The following is a 19,930-nucleotide window of genomic DNA, read 5'->3' as shown; positions in this document are numbered from 1 at the left end:
GTCGGATGAAAAGTAGGTAAATGGGCGGCAGTGATTGCTGCCGTAAGAAACCTGACCTGCTATACGAAGCAAAGCGACGGCCCAAACTTTGACCCTGAAGAAAACCAAATTAGGCGGCCCAAACTTTGACCACACGTGAGAGCAATCACGTGGTGGTTCCAGTTGCTTAACGACATCACTCAGCGCTGCAAAGCTGTCGTATTGCCGGTAACGAGCGAAAGACGTTCCGGGTAACGTACACACGCGACGACATGACGTTATGCAATATGATTATATAACTTCTTGGCCCCACTATCCTCAAAGGATGAACATTGGAACTTCAAATTTGAATTCTTGGATTGTAAATCAAAGCAAATCAAAATAAAGTGCCTTTTGATATAGCCTAAGATCGAGAATATTACTTAGGTACTCATTAACGAGTACTTATTTTATTATTTTGTCTAATATAGAAATTTGAAAATCTCATGATAAATCGTCGTTGTTATTGTATATTTTGAAGCAGCATTATAGTTGAAAAAATAAAAAATAAATGCTAGACAAAACTCGAATTACACGTCTGTGACTCGTGCAACGATCAAAGTAAAAATATCTTGAGAATGGCCCTTTATAAATTGTTTTCAAATGAACTTGAGTCGCTACTATTGCAACACTTTTAAGTTTCTAACAATTTCTAACTTTTTGTGATTAAAAGAAAGTAAACTTGCTTAATGCTTATCAATCATGAAACGGAAAATACAAACGATGAGTTTAATATGTATCACCATAAGTTTAACTAAATGTTAAGGGTGGTGTCATCCACACACTTATTTTTACTTCTCACACACTCCTCTCAATTCTCAGCTATCAGATCAAATGAATTAAAAAAGATCAATTTCAAAAAAAAAATAACCAGGGTGTGTGGGAGGTAAAATGAATGTGTGAATATCACTTCCCAATACGAAAAACAAAGTTTGACGGGGAAAAAAAACTTTGTATTTTCACTATTTCCCTTTACGGTTTTACAAGAGTATAAAATATCCACGAAAGTGTCGATATTTTTCGTGAGATATCTAAAAACAAGGATCGATATGTAAATGAGTGAAATGCAAACTTTACCCTATATTGACGATATATAGGAAAATGAATGAATATCTATATTTTTCTAAAACCCACTGCATATTTCGAATTTTGAATTTTTTTTAAAGAATTTTTCTTTAATTTTGATTAAATCTGAATGAGTTGATATACACACTCTATTACAACTTTCCATAACTTTCGTCGAAGACAAGCGATATTGATATAACCATTAATATTTTTATAAATTTATATATTGGTAATTTTTTTTTGAACAAACGATATTATAATAAAGGGAAATTGGTGAACTTAGCATCACAATGAGCTAGCAATTATATGATTCAAATTCATCTTTGGTGAAAATTAAACCTAAACGATATTATCTATTAATTTGAATATCGTAATTTCACTGTATTAATATTTTCACCTACATTGATTTTTTTTTTAGTATATCAATATTTTTATGCTAGGGAATAGAGAATTCGGCTAAGTTACACAATGAACAGCCTAATTTGATATCGAATTCACCATTCACGATATTCGAATTTAAGACATCTTACTTTTAAACGAAGATGGATGACCCCTACATCGATATTTTAAACAGAGGTTTTACCTAAAGACCAAAGAAACAAACGTAATCTTTTTCCTTTTCAGGCAGTTACAGTGGTCTTAATTACCTCATAACGAATTTAATTCATTGATCAATTATTTTACCAGTGTCGTATTTGCCACGTCGGACAGCTGCCCGCCCGATCGCTCCCCGCGCTGCCCAACCGAAAAACAGAAAAACATAAAAAGAAGAGAATTAAATTAAAAAAAAAAGAAAAAAAAAGAGGAAGAGTTGCAGAAGACACACAGGTGCCGAAGGAGCCAAGGAGAAGAAGACGGGTCGGGTCCTAATAGCTGCTTTCTCCTTCTCAGTCCACTTCTCTTCTCTCTCTCTCCTCTCTTCTTTCTCTCTCTAGAATTCCCTCGAATTCCAATTCCCTTTGCTTTTCCATTCCCAAAACCCCCACTCCCTCACTTCGTCTCGGGAATTCAATACCCTCTTTTGATTTTTCTCAATAGGCGATTTCTTTCGTGATTTTCGTTTCGCCGGAAGGGTTCGGCTCGTTCGGGTCGGGTTTTGGACCGTTGAAGAATCGGATAAGGGCGAGATCTGGCTGGGTATATTGTTAGGGATCGGAATTGTGATCTAATTGGAGCTGGTTTGGATTACCGTTTTGGATCCGATCGGGGGAGAAACAGCGCCATCTGATGGCGCTGTTCAGACGATTCTTTTACCGGAAGCCGCCGGACCGCCTTCTTGAGATCTCCGAGCGGGTGTACGGTAATTTGCCGTTTCCTGTTTCTTGAGAATTTGAGAAATTCTGGTTTTTTGGTGCTCAATTGTTGAGGTTTGGTCCGTGTTTGGGCCAATGCGATTGAATTTGATGGAAATTCAGAGTCTTTTTTTGGGGTTCTTGCTGAAATGCGATTGAATTTGCTTCGAAATCGATTGAATTTTGTATTTTTTAGTGCATTTTGTATGTTTGGGGATTCTTTTAGCTCAAAATTGTGAACCTTTTAGTGTAATGTGGATTGATTTTAACTTGTTTTGGCTCCAAATTATGCAGTTTTTGACTGCTGCTTCTCGACCGATGTGTTGGAAGAAGATGAGTACAAAGTATACTTGGGTGGCATTGTAGCACAGCTGCAAGACTACTTCCCGGATGCTTCTTTCATGGTGTTTAACTTCAGAGAAGGGGATAGGCGGAGCCAAATTTCCGACGTGCTTTCGCAGTATGACATGACAGTAATGGATTACCCTCGGCAATATGAGGGATGTCCTTTGTTGCCACTAGAGATGATTCATCACTTCCTTCGTTCGAGTGAAAGTTGGTTGTCATTGGAGGGGCAACAGAATGTGTTACTGATGCACTGTGAAAGAGGAGGATGGCCTGTTCTCGCATTTATGCTTGCGGGTCTTCTGTTGTACCGTAAACAATACAATGGGGAGCAGAAGACTCTTGAAATGGTTTACAAGCAGGCTCCTAGGGAACTTCTCCATCTTTTGTCTCCTTTAAACCCACAGCCTTCGCAGATGAGATATCTTCAGTACATTTCGCGACGAAATTTGGGTTCTGAATGGCCTCCATCAGATACACCTTTACTTTTGGATTGTCTGATACTTCGAAACCTTCCACTTTTTGATGATGGAAAAGGTTGTAGGCCTTTCATACGTGTTTTTGGTCAAGACCCTTCTACACCAGCTAACAGGATCTCTAAGCTTCTCTTTTCAACTTTAAGGAATGAAAAGAATACCCACCTCTATGTACAGGTAATGTCTACTTCATGCAACGAAATCTGATGTATAAGATGATATATTTTTTAAGCATTCTTATGAATCCTAATCACAGGCAGAGTGTGTGCTGGTGAAAATTGATATTCGTTGCCGTGTTCGAGGGGATGTGGTTCTTGAATGCATCCACCTGGATGAAGATCTTGTTCGCGAGGAGATGATGTTCAGGTTTATGTTCCACACAGCATTTGTACGGTCAAATATATTGATGCTTGGTCGTGATGATATTGATATTCTTTGGGATGCCAAGGATCAATTTCCAAAGGACTTCAGAGCAGAGGTATGTTATTGTTTATTGTGTGGATGTCCTTTTCTGATGCTATAGGAGTTGAATGCATACTCAAATCTGTATCAGGTACTTTTTCTGGACGCTGATGCTGTTGTGCCTAATATCACCACAGTTGTGGCAAGTGAAGAAAACGAGACAGGGAGTGCTTCACCCGAGGAATTTTTTGAGGTGGAAGAGATATTTAGCAATGCATTGGATTCACAGGAAGTGAAGGCGGATTTCGACTCTTCCATGGTTCACGACAATACTCGTAAACATATAGATCAGCAAAAAGTCTGGAAGGAGGATTTAGATCGTCATGCTTTTGTAGACTGTACGTCAGACGATGGAAAGCACAAAAAGGACAGAATGGCAAATTCTAATAATGATGCAGTGAAGGACATTGCCGTTGATGATGTGAAGTATAAGCTCGGTGAGGTGGATTCCAATGTCGATGCTGTGAAAGACATTGCTGTGGATGATGGAGATATGAAGTCAAATTCCATCCCAGTTGCTGCTGATGTGCGGAGTCATACTGGAACTAAGGAAGTGGTAGAAGAGGTGCGCCGGAAATTGGAAGAGATGGAAGATATAACTAATGAAGAAGACTTGGCTACACGAAAGAGATTAGAGACCAAGGTTGCACAATCAAAACTGAGTGCTGAGGTCTCTAGACCAAAAGCTGAGAAATTGCAGCCACCTGCCTATAAGAGACAGCCTTCATTTAACACAAAAGTAGGTGTAGAAACTACGACAGCAAAACAGAAGTCTAAACAACAAGAAACTCAGGGAACTTCGGCAAAAATAGCAAAACCAAATGCGGTGTCTAGGTGGATTCCCCCTAACAAAGGCTCTTATACTAATTCAATGCACGTTTCCTATCCACCATCAAGATATAATAGTGCACCAGCTGGTTTTGCCGGTGCTGCTTCTTCAAAAGATACAAATGCAAATGATAAACTGAAAGCTTCTTCTGGAACTGTGGTTTCAAAGGATGTGGAAACTGAACTGAAACATAGTAAAGTGGACCCTTTGAAGCATTCAAAGTCTGCACCAGAGACACTAACAGAGACGTCCACATCCTGCCTGCCATCGACACTACCACCAATCCAAGAGACAGAGACTTCCTCTATTACAACAGAACATACTGATGCACAAGCAGTTTCCCCTCCACCTCCACCTCCGCCTCCACCACCTATGTCTCAAATATCTTCATTGTACACTTCTCCAAAGCTTTTGTCACCAGCTATACCATTGTCACAAGTAGCTGCAACAGCACCTCCTTCTCCTCCTCCTCCACCATCGCCGCCACCTCCTCTGCTAAGTTCTAATTCTGTCTTCTCAAAGCCCTCTCCAGTCTCGTGCTTGTTTCCATCTTCTACCCCGCCACCACCACCACCTCCACCTCCACCTCCACCTCCACCTCCTTATGCCTCGTCATCTATCACGCAGAATACTGGTATAGCTTCGGTCCCTGCACCTCCCCCTTTCCCTCCACCTCCGCTGCAATCTGGTGGGCAGAATAGTGGCACCATAATGCCTCCACAGCCTTCTTCGTCCCTTTGGAAGGTTGGGTACTCTTCAGCTGCTCATGTTATGGTGGCAAGTTCTCAAAATTCACCATCACCGCCTCCCCCTCCACCTCCTCTTGCTGCAAGTGTATCCAAACCTCTTGGAGTTGGAGTACCTACTCCACCGCCACCACCTACTCGTGGTACTCCACCTCCTCCTCCACCGCCGCCTCCTTTGCCGGGAGTTTCATCTACTCCACCACCCCCACCACCGTCGCCGCCTCCAATGCAAGGAACTCCACATCCACCGCCACCACCTCCCTTATTTGGAGCTCCACCACCGCCCCGACCTTCTTTACATGGAGCTCCACAGCCACCCCCGCCCCCACCACCTCCAATGCAAGGGGCTCCACCTCCACCACCTTTACGTGGAACTCCACCTCCACCACCCCCACCACCATTTTCAGTACATGGAGCACCTCCTCCACCACCACCACCACCACCTCCAATGCAAGGAGCTCCACCTCCACCACCACCTCCAATGCGTGGGCCCCCACCCCCACCGCCACCTCCAATGCACAGTGCCCCCCCTCCGCCGCCACCTCCAATGTATGGGGCCCCACCTCCACCGCCCCCTCCAATGCGTGGGGGGCCACCTCCACCACCTTCAGGACGTGGTGCACCACCTCCGCCACCCCCTCCAATGTGTGGGGGAGTGCCTCCACCTCCTCCACCACCTTCAGGGCATGGTGTGCCACCTCCTCCTCCACCTCCCGGTGGAGGCTGCGCTCCCTCACAGCCTGGAGCACCACCTCCACCACCACCTCCAGGAGGTCGTGGTCCAGGGCCTCCTGCTCCACCTGGACTTCCTGGTGGTGCTCCTCCACCACCACCCTCATTAGGTGGCAGAGGACCTGCTGCTGGCAGAGGGCGCGGACGTGGGATACCTGCCACAGCGCCTCGACGCTCCTCCTTGAAACCACTACATTGGAACAAGGTGACAAGGGCGTTGCAAGGAAGCCTGTGGGAGGAACTGCAAAGACATGGAGAGACTCAAAAGTATTCCATCTTATTTTTCAACTTATTATTGCTTTTATAGCTGTTTTCTGCCATAAAGTTTTGTTGTTGATTTGATGGATCTTACATGTTCAACACACACAACCATGTATTTTATTTCAGGATTGTTCATTTCAAATCACTAATATGCTTCTCTTTTAATCTAGTGCGCAGGAATTTGATGTGTCAGAGATAGAGAGCCTTTTCTCTGCTACAGTTCCAAAATCTTCAAACTCAGGAGATAAAGGAGGGCGCCGCAAGCCTGCTGGTTCTAAACCTGACAAAGTTCAACTGGTAATTTTATGCAATTGGTTATTTTACTGTAAAATCATCCTTCTAAAAGTTATGCTTGTTTTTTTTGAACAAAAAAGTTATGCTTGTTAAAGGTGATTCTTTCCCTGTTCTTCCTACCGGTTATGGGATTTGATTCTTCTGTTAGAATGTAACTATCTGTCAACCATCTCTCCATGTCTCTAGAGTTTTTGTTGTAGAGTTGCACTTATATTGATAAGTTGGCTGTTCACGATGCTGGCTATATTTGTTAACGCAGAGATTTATTTTGATGAATATTTTTTTTTCTCTTTTTTCCATATAATTTCAGATGCTATTACTTCTCTACTTTCTTACTGTGATTCTCTTTGAACCACATTGTAGGTTGACCTGAGAAGGGCATACAACACAGAAATTATGCTCACAAAAGTTAAGATGCCACTTCCTGATATGATGGTAAACTGATACAGTTGAATTTCTTCTTACTCATGATTTGTGAATATAGATAATTTGCATATCTGATGAGTCTTCTCAATTGGCTTTTTGCTTCCCGAATATTTTAATGCTGATGTTGTAAATGAACGCTTTTCATACTTAGCTAATTATGTATTTATATGCACATTCTCAGGCTGCTGTTTTAAAAATGGATGACTCAGTATTAGATGTTGATCAGGTGGAAAATTTAATTAAATTTTGTCCTACTAAAGAGGAGATGGAACTTCTCAAGGTGTAGCCTTTTTTCTTTATTTTATTTTTACTATTTTGATGGTTATTTTACTCTTTTTACAATCTGACATGGCTCCATCCCCTCATTAATCATATGTTTTCTTGCTTGTGATTTCTGTTGTTTAGAACTACACTGGTGACAAGGAGGCCCTGGGGAGGTGTGAACAGGTATGACCAGATCAAATATATTCTTGAAGTATTTGTCGTAGTAGATTAATTACTATAAGAGCATCTTCAATGGTAGGATTAATATTTGCATCTCTCCGTTGGAAAGTTGACTGGCCAACCAAAATTGTATATTACACATTTCAAGGGATTTTGCATCTCCCATTGGAGATGCTCTAAGTCGCTGGCCCTTTCTGTGTCATGTACGAAAGCTTTGACCAGATTTTGGATATTGATTATGATTTAAATTCTATACTGGGCCCCTTATCCTGTACTCTATGAAGTTATAATATTAAGGAGACACAGATCAGTCCATTCACTACTTATTCAGTTTAATTTTCATATATTCCTCGAATATTACTACACGTATAAATGTGGCGGCAATGGAAGACTTGAAGATGGGCTGATAATCGGTAAACATCAATAAAGGATTTCCCTGGACTGTTGAAAAATGAAAGATTCTAAGGGATATATTTCGCTTGTCCTTGTTTAAGATGCTAAGTTGCACTGCTACTGGTTTAATTGGTGTGTTAAATAGACATAGGAAAAACCCAGACATTTAGTGAGGCACCATAGCATGTTATATGAAGTGATGTTAATTCAGGCGGAGTCATTTCAGATTAGTTTTTGTGGTTGTAGTTTTATTGAGTTTTTGAATATTGTTTTCCTAAAAATATTTTATGTTGCTCAGAGAATTTTAATAATAGCAATTATGTGTTAGATGTTTTGAGTGCATATTGGATTGTAATGTCCCTTAAATACTTTTACAGCTATAACTAATTGTCAGATATATAAAGTCTCTGTATATTTGTAATGTTTCAGTTTTTTTTGGAGTTGATGAAAGTGCCTCGGGTGGAGTCAAAGATGAGAGTATTTTCTTTCAAGATTCAGTTCAACACTCAGGTTTGGTAGTATCTGCTGTTTTGTTCCCAATGCAGTAAATGGGACCTAATGTATGTCTCTTTGCATCATATCTAATTATTGACCTTTTTTGCAGGTCTCAGAATTTAAAAGAAGTTTGAACACAGTAAACTCTGCATGTGAGGAGGTATGTCAGCACTACTAATGAATCGCTTCCTGCAGTATATAGATACCGATTTTAACTTAGCTACTCTTTTACTGATAAATTAGGTTCGGAACTCTTCTAAGCTGAAGGAAATTATGAAGAAGATTCTTTTTTTGGGGAACACATTGAACCAAGGAACTGCAAGGGGTAAGTTATATTGGAATTTGTTATGTTTGTTGACTTAGAGCATGTAGGAAGGTTCTTTTACATGTTGCTTAAAGTAAGCACTTTAGATAATCTATTACTGTAGACTGGGAGGTGGGAAGTATTAAGATAAATTATATGAATGCAAAGCAACTGCCTCATATCTCCAAATGGCTTTCAGACGCTTGAGTACCATTTGATTTAACCATAGGCAAGTCCTTTCGGAACATTGTGCTTCTGTTTTAAAATTATGATCACTGTTGGGTTCAAGGAGGAGGATTTAATTAATTTTAACGACACTTTATTCTGAGGCATGTGCTTCACATGCTGGAGCTTAGAATTGATCTTTTTATCTGGGCCTTAGAATTTATCCTGGAGAATTAAGAGTTACTGGCAGAAGCAACCTTTATATTTGAAACCAGCTATTTCATGTTCCATTTTAAATTCCTATGTGCACTTGGCTTTATTTTAGGTAGCCTCCAAAATAATATGAATTGTCAAATGTTTTTGTACAGGTGCTGCTGTTGGGTTCAAGTTGGACAGTCTACTGAAGCTCTATGATACGCGTGCCTCTACTAGTAAGATGACACTCATGCATTATCTTTGTAAGGTACGTTTCTTAAATATTTTTGGTTATGTAATGAATAATCACTTGGGAGCAGCCTCTCCATAAATGGGGGTAAGGCTAGCCGACATTCACCTCTCCCAGACCCTGCGTAATGCGGGAGCCTTGTGCATTGGGTACGACCTAATGAATAATCAAAGTGGGGAATAAGAGATGATCTAGAACTAACAAATAAGAGATGACTGCTTGCAAAATTTATGTTTTTGTTGCCAAATGTTTTGAGATACAAGATAACTATCATATTTGGAGTCTCATGTTTGGCTTTCTTGTGTCTTAGATCCTTGCTTCTAAATCGCCAGGACTTCTTGATTTTTACCAGGACCTTGTCAGCCTGGAGCCTGCAACAAAGGTGCTCATTCGTTTCCTTGGTGCTAATTCTAAGCATTGTAGTTAGATTTTGAATGTGACAAATCTTGTTTCCATGCAGATACAATTGAAGTCTTTAGCTGAAGAAATGCAAGCTTTAATCAAGGGGTTAGAAAAGCTCAAGCAGGAGCTGACGGCATCAGAAAATGATGGCCCTGTGTCAGAAGTTTTCCGTAAGGTATGTAATCTTTCTCTTTTAAAGTTTATAAAGCTTTCTTGAAAGGCCCTTCCTTTCTTCTTCTGTTTTTTCCTATTCCCTAACAATTTCTTTGTACTTGTTTTTGTTGTTGAATTTCTAGACATTGAAAGAGTTCATTACTGTTGCTGAGACCGAAGTGGCATCTGTGACGAACCTATATTCTGTAGTGGTAATATGCTAATTATCGTCTCCTTGTCGCCTGTCTTATTTTGTATTTTGTGATCTCAATTTTGTCATTTGCTTTTGGTGGACAGGGTAGAAATGCAGATGCTCTTGCATTATATTTTGGTGAGGATCCCGCCCGCTGTCCATTTGAGCAAGGTTAGTTGCGGGTGGGGTTGGGGGGTTTTTGAATTTTTTTAGATTTTGAGTTTTGTAAGATAGTTTTGGGACCTTTATGCTATTTTAGGGGCTGAGGGCTTCTCTGGATGCCTACAAATGCACTCTTTTCATGCAGTAATAATGGAGCTGACTTAAACCGTATTAAAACCCTGTTTTGATGACTGCAGTTACTGTGACTCTCTTGAACTTTGTTAAGTTGTTTCGGAAAGCACACGAAGAGAATATCAAACAGGCTGAATTGGAGAAGAAGAAAGCCGAAAAGGAAGCTGAAATGGAAAAGGCCCAGGGCATTAACCTCACAAAAAAAGCACCAAAATAGGTGAAGGATATAGTCATTCTATCGCTACATGGGAAATCGAGCTCTCCCGCCATACAGAAGAGTGTTCAGTCGCAGTGTTGCTAACTAGTGGCAAGGAGCATATGCTTTTAGGATCCTGGTCGGAATCCCCTTCTCAGAACTAGTGCAAAGGAAAGCCCTTCGAGATATTATTTGGATGAGGGCGGAAAGGGCAACTAGTCGAGTCCTGCAGCATTTGAAGTTTTGAACTATGCATGAATCTTTAACTATACATGCTTGACAAGATGTTCAATCAGACGATCACGGCCAACTGATCAGTCATGTGGGATATCATACAAAGAGACCGGACCTTGGCTCTCACTCTACAGTTGTGTACCATTCATTTAGAAGCAAGGGTTCCCCGAGGCAATCTGGCTTCGTCTTCCACCATGATGTCGGATATGGCCCCTCTGGCATCCTTGGGAGAGCAAAGTTCAGTCTCGGTTCACAATCAGGTTTCAGCTTTCATCATTCGTTTGGCATAAAATGTACAGCGCCAAGGAAGATGCCGTTGGGATCTGTAAATCCCACATCGCTGCTGTGCCGTGGAACTCCTGTAAATCACACTAACCCTCTCTCCGTAGTTTAGAATTCAATTCATTTTCCTGTAACATATAATTTAGTTCCTCGTCACATTGAAATTTTGGATAGGAGACCCCGTCGTGATAGGCGTTGTATAGGGAATCAGGTTCAGAAAGAAACTAGACGACGACAGGGATTTTTTTTAATTTTTAGGGTAATTGTAAAATAAATACTGAGCACAGTAGTGCTTTAGGATTCATACAGCCGATCCCATTTAATGGGATAAGGCTTTGTTGTTGTAATTGTAAAATAAATATAGGTTGGTTTAAGAAACTGACTGTTTTTTCCTTGTGGTTGTTAGTCAAAAAGTATATACTTAAATTCATGAAATTTCAGAATTTCCATATTTTTAGAGAAATTTATGATTTGCATCCTCTATCAATTTCTCAAAGAGTTTTAACTATCAAACTAATTGATGACTGAAGTTTCCTGTTTATGAATACAAATTTAAAAGATCAGAAGAAAACAAAAATACGATTATAATAATACAACGACAAATCACAGTACGAACATCTCAACGTAAGTAACAAAGTTAGATTGCTATGCCACACGGGAAAAACGCACATTCAACAGACCTTGTATATTTCCAAAGTCACCTGCAACCTTTTCAAATTAATAAATTGAGTCCCACAATTAAACATGAAATTTGGACCATCAATTAAAACTAGTGAGTTAATGCTCACATTTTTTGTGAAAAGTGTAATTGTTGAATGTTGGTAACATCGTCATGTGATGTCATAAATATCTCGTGTATCATGTATGAATTTAAAAAACCATATGGTGTGATGAAAATTTCACGAAAATATGTTTTAAAATGATTTTTGCAGTTTTTAGCAAAATCAATATAAGACTATGAGCTACATTTTTTTTTTTTTTTTTTTTGTGAAAAATGTGATGACTGAGTTTCAAAATATCTTTTGCGTACACAATAGAACATCTTTGAAATTTCATGCATGAGTTTATAAACCGCTGCAAGATGTCAATTTTATATTGCTCAATCACTCTGGTACAATTCATTGGAATTTGACCAATATTATCCCTCTAATGCTAAACCAACACAAAACTAACTTCAATAACAAGTGGAAAAAGAAACAAAGAGACCAAAATGTAACATCCACACTGCTAAAGTTGCCAAATTCCAATGGTTGGGAACGAATTTCAGGTCTATATTCCACACGGCATGTTCTGGGTTTAATATGTAACGCTCGTGAATCACACAATGGTGGTAAATGAGAGGTTGAAATGCCTCTGTGAGCCAGCTCCTGAAAAAATGAATTGGTGTAGCAAAGCCACCCGGTAATCCCTTAAAAAAAAAAAAAAGATTGGAACAAAGCAGCTAAATAAAATGGAATATAATAATCATAAGCAAAGTTGTGTATACAATTCTCCTACTTTAGAGAGGATGCTTTTTTTATGTCAAGAAAGTTGCCTGGTGTGAGTGATTACCAAGCAAAAGAAATCATGCTTTGAATTGAAGATACAAACTATTTTTTTTTTCTTTGGCAATGCCTTTTTTACATTCTTTCCTCTAAAAAACAAAAGGAATGAACTAAAACTGGATTGGTTTGAACTTTGAAGGGTTCCCTTCAATTTCTTGAACCAAAATTCATGGAAGCACTTTGACAGCCTTCAAATCTCCACAACTTTCTTCGTCGTCTCTGTATTCGATCCCTCGAGAACTCGGCTTGCAGCTTTGCAAGAACAAAAAGCTCACAGTTGTATCAAGAACAACAAGAATTGAGTACAAATAAGCAATGAAAACACCCTCCATGGCCATGGAAGATCCGAGCTGTCCTGTGAAATGGCAGGCTCGTACGAGGCGGTATTGGAACAATGCTTCAACTGCAGCTAGGGTTAAGCTGACAGGCAAAGCAAGAGAGAGAGCAGTTGAAGTTCTTCCTCTGATTAAAAGACAAGCCTTGAGAATTGCCAAGTAGCCGCCACTATTTTGTGTACCTGATAGAACCAATGCAAGATTGCATATTATGAGTGCATTGGCAAGAACAATGGAGTACAAAACTGCCCCAGATGCCGATAAGAAGAGGAGGGTGTTCGGAGAAGAGAACCCGGATCCTTCGAGGACATTGAAGGCGATGAACAAGATAGAAAAGACGGTTGCATTGGCAGAGATGATAAAAAACGAGTTGTAAACATGGGTGTGGAGGAGTGGGGTGTAGAGAGAAATTGTGGAAAGAAATGATGGGTGCGATGAGGAATTCGGTTTCTGGTGGCGGCTGAGAGTTTGGATTACAAAAGATTTGGTTATGAGGAGGAAGGTGAGGGAGAATGGGAATGTGAAGACTGAGGAGGTGATGGTTTGGGAGAGCTTGTGGTTGAGAATGTTGAAGAATTCCAAGGAGGGAGGGAAGCCAGCCGCGTTGAAAAGACTGTGGAGGCGGTTGTAGACGGCGGCCAAGAGGGCGGAGCTTGAAGGAAGAAGTGCTTGAGAGATGAGAACTGAGGCTGAGAAGGGTAAGGCAATGAGTGCAGCAGTTGAGGTGAAGTATTGGTAGTTTAGAAGAAATGTGTGGACTGATCTTCTGAGAATTTTGCCTGCTGTTTCCATTGCAAGAACTTTTTGAGCCTTCTTGCACTCCAAGGGAGAGGAAATTGATATGAAATTGGGTGTGTGAATCACAAATTTGGGTGTGTATTAGAAGAGAAAGGTTTGGTTCTCCTCTCTTCCAAATTTTTTTAATGGTCTCTCTCTCTCTCTCTCTCTCTCACTTTCTCTCTCTTAATTGGTGGGTTAGAGGAGAGGATTAGGAGGTTGGTGTTTTGGATGGAAGGACTGGCCAACAACTGAAAACTAACAAATTTGGAGAGTTGGAGTTGTTTGGGAAAGCTATTGTTTTCATCAAAGAAATTGATTTGGACTCTTCTGGGGTTAGTTGTTTTTGGTGACTTTGTAATCTCCAAATTCCCAACAATGTAGTTGGCCAAAGGAGGCTGTTGTGGCAATTTCTTGAGTAAAATTATGAGTAGAAACAATCCTTTGTTTTGGATTTGCTTCAATTACACTTCTTACATTTTGCTTTTTTTTTTTGTTTCATGATGATATCGTTATTTTTTTTTCTTATTAAGGCTATAGCCTCATTACAACTAAGACAATCAACCATTGATAAAGCCTTATCCAACTAAGTAGGATCGGTTGTATGAATCATAAAACATCATTGCGCTGGGCTTTGCGCCAAGTCTTTCTTCAGCTCCAACTACTTCATGTCTTTTCTTAGAGTCTCTTTTCAAGTATTTCTAAGTCTTCATTTACCTCTTTTTATTCTGAATTTCTGTCTTATAAAGCCTCATTACTACTCATTGGAAATTTTAATTTTCTTGTGGGGTTTCAACCCTTGACTTAACTTCAAAGAATTGTTGTTGATTTGGATATAAATCATGGGAAAATGTCAATCCCACATTTTTTTTTTGGAAAAACGTTTATTAATTAGTTTGAAAAAAATCAGTTTGCATTCTTTCCAAATACTAATAACGATTCTGCATTCTTTATAGTCATCTCAAACCTCAAGCATTATTTTGTAAAAAGTTAAAGGCATGGAACTTGTTTGGATGTGCTTTTAAAATGACTGAAAATGTTTTTCAAATCAATCTTAATAAAAATTCGAGTAGATCCTGACAAAGCATTTGAAGTGTTTTTGAGACTTAAAATCAATTTCATCAAAAACTCGATTTCGATAATTTTAAAAATACTTTCAAACAATTTCATAATTATTTCTGATTGGTTCCTGATCCTCAATTGATTAGCAATATATCTGATAATTAGCAAATTCTATTATTCTAAGATAAATAGATAATAGTAATCCCATTCACGCCACGTGTTAAGTAGGCCCTTGATTCCTTATATGTAATGTTTCACGTGCGAAGGGTATAATTCTTAGCTTGCAAGATAATTATAATAATAGCTACGTACGAAATAAAAAGGAAAAAGAAATGTCGAAAATATTAAATACAAATTGGTTTAGATTCAGATGTGTTACCTTCTTATTCTATCAACAATTATTTATGACAGGTCATAATAATAGAAACATAATCCTCACCGTCGATATTCGTATTAATTAAATCCAATGATGATGGATGCCTCCACTTCTTGAATTTCTGAACAATTGCACATCATCCATTTTGTCATGATTAATTGTAATTTTCTTCTGCACGTTTACATCCACATTAGCATAATAATTTTTTCTCTAATATGTCTTGAATATTATTTATATTGTGGATGACTCAACTTTTCAATTGTATATATAATTTATGTTATGAATATATTGTCGATAAACTTGACTTGACTTTTCGAAATAATTGTTGTTAATCTTAATGGAGAATTTGTGTTACTGTGAGAGCAAGTGGAAAAAGGTCAAAGAGAGAGGGAGGTGAAAAGAAAAATGGGGCCAACTGATGTTGTTACATCGTTATGGGGGAGAGAGAAAAAAAACAATAAAATATTTTGTGTGTAATTTACTATGTTGCTTATAACTTTATTTTAATTGTTTATCTTTAGTTTTGTTGATAGGAGAGAATTTCACTAATATTATCTGTACTTTGATTAACTCAAGCATAATTTTACTAAAGTTTTGTGGAGATAATATTAGTGAAATTCTGCTTAAGTTAATCAGTATGATTAGGTATATTTAGGTGAGGAACCCTAATCCCATGGTCCAATAAGTACAAAGATGATGAGGGATTATCATCTTCATGATGTGCGGTTGGTGCTCAGACTTTTGACTTGGTTGGGTGCATACTTGCCTGCTCACTCGATAAACTTAGAGAGTTCTGTATAAGGCAATATTCAAAATTTTAATTTAGTTTCAATGGAATATAAAAGGTGGTCGTTGCTTAGGTGAAGTGTCTGTGTTTATGGTGACCTTCGAACTGAAAAATATTTAAACCAAAATATGCTGTATACTTAAAGGACTATTAGTAACAAATTTAATTAATTTAATAACTCGTTTGGTAAGTGTTTTTAAATGATAGAAAGCGTTTTTCGAGAAAATATTTTTGAAACCATGTCCTTAATAAAAATGTAGGTTAATCATGGAAAATATGAAAATAGTAATATTTCAATTCTTAAACCATTATATTTGGGTTTATCTTCATAACTATATAGGATTTGGGTTTATCTTCATAATTATATAAGGCTTGCATAAGCACTTTAAGCGCTATTGAAAATTAGAACCAAATAAAATTTTCTCTAAAAACGCTTTTAGTGAGACTATGTGCCTTCGGTCCACAGTAATAAAATCCCTTTTAATATATAGGATTTTGATCTTCATCGTCGGTATTCGTAGGCTTTCTAGTTTTAATACATTTCTCCCTCAAGCTTAATAAACTTCGTCGTTGGTATTATTCGTTTGTTGGAGTTTGGTTCCCTTCTTGAACCTTTACCGTCTGTAGGGTAATGAACCTTCACCATAGGTTTGAAGGGTGGTGAACCTTCACCACAAATATATGGCTTTAAGATGTTAATGAACCTCTGATGAAGGGTGGTGAATCCTTAGTTAACTAGGTTCGTAAATGGCGAAGCCACATAAGAGCAAGGAGGGGTGGTTGCGCCCTCCAGTCGTTGGAAACTACATGAAAACTGAGGAATCCATTCTTCTGAACTTGCATGAAAGGTGTTTGACAAAATTGCTTGAATGAAACTCAAGCCTATTGTCGATACTGCATTGCACTCAGCTCGCGGCCAATTATTATTTTTTAAACTTAGGCCAAAACAACGTTGTTGAGGATGTTGCCACTTTTTTTAAAACGGTTAGTAGTTTGGTTAATATTTTTAATAAATGATTTGGTTGTCTAAATTTTATGTAGATACCCTTTGACTTTTCAAATTTCGCCCATCCCTTCTGGCTTCTTAACTATTTGTAACTTTGTAATGTTAACAAACCTATGCTGGTTTATGAATTTATCCATGTGGTTTATAAATTTATACAAACCAATACATATACCTTCTCAAAAGCAAATAGAGAAATAAAAGTAACGGTCAATGGTGTAATATGGAAACATAGCTAAAATTAAGGATGCATTATTGTGGAGAGGGTACACGATATTCCGAAAAGAAAAAAAAAATATTAACGAGACTCTTTCAAAGTGAGATTTTTTATGGAATCTCTGTCACTTTACAATTTAACGTGAATTCTAATATCAATATTATTGTGTCACACAAAAACAAGGTGGCAGATAATTTCACTTTTAAAAGAGTTTCCTTAATATTTTTGTCAAAAAAATTGTAAACATACATTCTTAAAAATAGGCTGATCTCATCACTATAAAATAGAAAAGTTATTCAATTGTATTCAAAATAAATGGACCAAAACTGAAGCGAAATCTCAAACATTAAACCTAATAAATGACCACATAATTGGTCTTTTTATCTAATTATTCCATTAATCAAGAATACACACCAAGTGACTGTTTTTAATGATTTTGATTCTGAACTTTATTTGCCTGGAGTTGTTGAATCTACCAAATTATTGGATCAATTCCTGTTTCATTTTCTTATTGTGAAAAATTAAAGACCACATATGGTTGTAATCTGCGTATAAACAGCAAGACAGCCCTATTATTGATATTTGGTTCTTCAATGATAGAATGTATTAGTTTCATCATCTAATGATTATATGAAAATAAACGGTGGTGGATCTAGAAAAAAATATTGGGGGGTTAGTAAGAATAGTGCGTGTATCGTGCAAAATTTGTTGGACAGAATAGCATGCAAATTAACATTTTCATCGAGTCTTGATGGGTCTGAAGTCATTTGCAAAGTCATATTGCACAACTGTCAACAGATGCCAACTTCTGAACAAGCATGTTGAATGATGTCAGCTTTTGATCGAGCATTTCGAGAACCAATATATGCGGAGTGAGCCTATCGACAGAAGCACATAGCAATGCATACAAAGATGTGAGGCTAGCAATTGGAAGACAGCTTTCAAGAGCATCTCAGATTTTCAAAAGGCAACATCGAACTCTTCCATATAAGATTTATGAGCTTGGGTGGGAGTCAGTTGCCCACCTTATCTCAAAGTGAATCCGCCCCTAAATATACATATAATCAAATGACGAAAATTGCACCAAGAAAAAAAAGACGAAAATTTGAATGGGTTTGTTAAAAAGTGTAAATATAGCCACTTAGTAGTTAGTACTACAATCTAGCTAACTGATTAGATTAGTTGGAACTTAAGTGTCAATGGATTAAGTAAACTGACCTTTTCTTCTTAAAAAATGGACTAGCTGGAAATGTGATGAAAATGTTCAACTTATTAGCGGGAGTAAAGCTTCCACTACTTTTTAAGTTGACGGAAAATTTTGACGACATATAGAGAACAAAATCTCTGATTCTGCAGAAAGTAATAAGCTGATTCTGCAGAAAGTAAAAAAAACCAATCTAGTAATAGCTTCTAAAACAAAATGACAATAATCCATGTAGTTCAAATCCTAAAAAAATCATCAAATTATAATCTGACGCTAAAGAGAACCATCAGAATTTCATTTGATACGAAAGACCCATTTGTTGGGCAAGACATTCATGGAGGGACTTCAGGGTACAAGGATCCATGTGCCGACTCGGAGAAGAGCGTTAAATTCATCTGTCATGACATGACACCGTTTCAAAGATTTATATGTCTAAGTGAAAAAAGTGGGTTCAAGATGAATATTAAAGCACTTTCACCTCTAACAAATGTGCTAGCCCAAGGTTTATTTTCTAGGCTAGCCCCCCTCCCCCCAAAACCCCACTTCACCCCACCCAATAGGCTGGCCCAAAGTGGAGGCCAACTTTAAGCCCAGCACATAATGGACTGAGCAAGAGATTGCCCTACATGATATCAAGTTGACGTCAGCCATGTGATTTTATTTTATTTTTGCCATTGGCACATGGGATACATGCGCACGTGGGTGCACGTTTCAACATTAAAAAAAAAGTCAGAATCTCAAGGGCCACGTGTCAACTTTTGGGCCGTTGGATTCATTTTTTTTAAATCCAACGATCCAAATTAATTAAGGGCTGTTGGATTCATTTTTTTAAATCCAACGATCCAAATTAATTAACTTAATAAAAAAATTGTTTAAAAAAAAAAGAAAAAAAAAGATTATATATATATATGTAAACACCTAACCATCTTTCACAAAAATTGTATTTTTGGAAAATGACATTTGGGGTGATAAAATTGGTTAAAAATTCGATCCGAAATTAAAAAAAAATTAATTATTTTATAAAAAAAATTAATAATATTTTAATACGAATTGACTAGACTCTTGCCCATCTCATTTTTTAGGAGTGGAGATGCACTTGGCCAATTACTGTTCATTGAAATCAATTATTATTCATTTGGATGGATTAAATGAACTTTGGGTCAGCTCATTTTTTAGAGATAGAGTTGCTCTGAGTGAATCACGGACTAAAGCCTTATGAGCAAATTTAGATAATTTCAAGGCCTCTGGCTGATTATTGGGCTGATAATGACAGGCCCAGGATAGCTTTTGGGTTAGGCCCGAACTACTCAGTATTTGCATGGGAGATGGACGTATCTTTATGGCATGCATATGCCTCCTCCTTGTCACTTTACGTAGATTCGGCTTTGTGAAAAGATGGTGTCGAATGGGATTCGATTTTCAGATTTTTTTTTTATTTCTTAAAAAATAAGACTAACTTGTGGTTTTGTTATGGTAGTTTTTCATTTTTGGGATTGAGAAGATTCACAGAGGCATTTTAATCTCCTTCTGACTACCATTATGTGATTCACTAATGCTAAGAATCGAACTTAGAACGTGCCGTGTGAAATATAGGTATGAAATTTGTCCTCTACCACTAAGTTACCATGTGATGGTTGATTTTCAGATCATTAGGTGAGGCTAAATTTAATTTCAAAGGA

At 38.0% G+C, this 19,930-nt stretch overlaps 2 protein-coding genes across 4 annotated transcripts; one reads left to right on the top strand and one right to left on the bottom strand.

The window, feature by feature from the left end:
* Nucleotides 1-1,869: 1,869 nt before the first annotated feature.
* On the top strand, nucleotides 1,870-11,338 carry LOC103437854 (formin-like protein 20). 3 transcript variants are annotated; one of them, XM_008376359.4, is made up of 17 exons: nucleotides 1,870-2,383; nucleotides 2,670-3,373; nucleotides 3,453-3,674; nucleotides 3,750-6,232; nucleotides 6,397-6,523; nucleotides 6,884-6,955; nucleotides 7,128-7,226; nucleotides 7,352-7,393; nucleotides 8,213-8,293; nucleotides 8,388-8,438; nucleotides 8,522-8,603; nucleotides 9,116-9,210; nucleotides 9,503-9,574; nucleotides 9,653-9,769; nucleotides 9,891-9,959; nucleotides 10,045-10,111; nucleotides 10,300-11,338. In XM_008376359.4, exons 1-17 carry the CDS (start codon nucleotides 2,311-2,313, stop codon nucleotides 10,449-10,451), a joined length of 4,608 nt encoding a protein of 1,535 aa, XP_008374581.3. In that variant the 5' UTR covers nucleotides 1,870-2,310; the 3' UTR covers nucleotides 10,452-11,338. The 3 variants fall into 3 exon arrangements, 2 of the variants coding, with proteins under 2 accessions (XP_008374581.3, XP_070680281.1); XR_003774165.2 differs by having other exon boundaries at nucleotides 1,873-2,383; nucleotides 8,213-8,298; XM_070824180.1 differs by lacking the exon at nucleotides 1,870-2,383 and having other exon boundaries at nucleotides 3,090-3,373; nucleotides 3,457-3,674.
* A 1,050-nt stretch (nucleotides 11,339-12,388) lies between these two features.
* Nucleotides 12,389-13,978, bottom strand: LOC103437852 (uncharacterized). Its single transcript, XM_008376356.4, has one exon. The coding sequence runs from the start codon at nucleotides 13,615-13,617 to the stop codon at nucleotides 12,658-12,660; it is 960 nt and encodes a 319-aa protein (XP_008374578.1). The 5' UTR covers nucleotides 13,618-13,978; the 3' UTR covers nucleotides 12,389-12,657.
* Between the last annotated feature and the right edge of the window lie 5,952 nt (nucleotides 13,979-19,930).

Source organism: Malus domestica, chromosome 06, assembly GCF_042453785.1.
Source record: "Malus domestica chromosome 06, GDT2T_hap1".
In the NCBI taxonomy this organism is placed as follows: domain Eukaryota; kingdom Viridiplantae; phylum Streptophyta; class Magnoliopsida; order Rosales; family Rosaceae; genus Malus; species Malus domestica.
Note: the sequence above shows the minus strand (reverse complement) of the source record. Positions and strands in the feature narration are given on the sequence as shown.

Excerpts from the sequence above, each read along its gene's own strand:
- LOC103437854 (XM_008376359.4), top strand. The coding sequence starts at position 2,311 with ATGGCGCTGTTCAGACGATTCTTTTACCGGAAGCCGCCGGACCGCCTT. Across the intron at positions 3,374-3,452 it reads ATACCCACCTCTATGTACAG|GCAGAGTGTGTGCTGGTGAA; the intron begins GTAATGTCTACT and ends TCCTAATCACAG. Across the intron at positions 7,394-8,212 it reads CCCTGGGGAGGTGTGAACAG|TTTTTTTTGGAGTTGATGAA; the intron begins GTATGACCAGAT and ends GTAATGTTTCAG.
- LOC103437852 (XM_008376356.4), bottom strand. The coding sequence starts at position 13,617 with ATGGAAACAGCAGGCAAAATTCTCAGAAGATCAGTCCACACATTTCTT.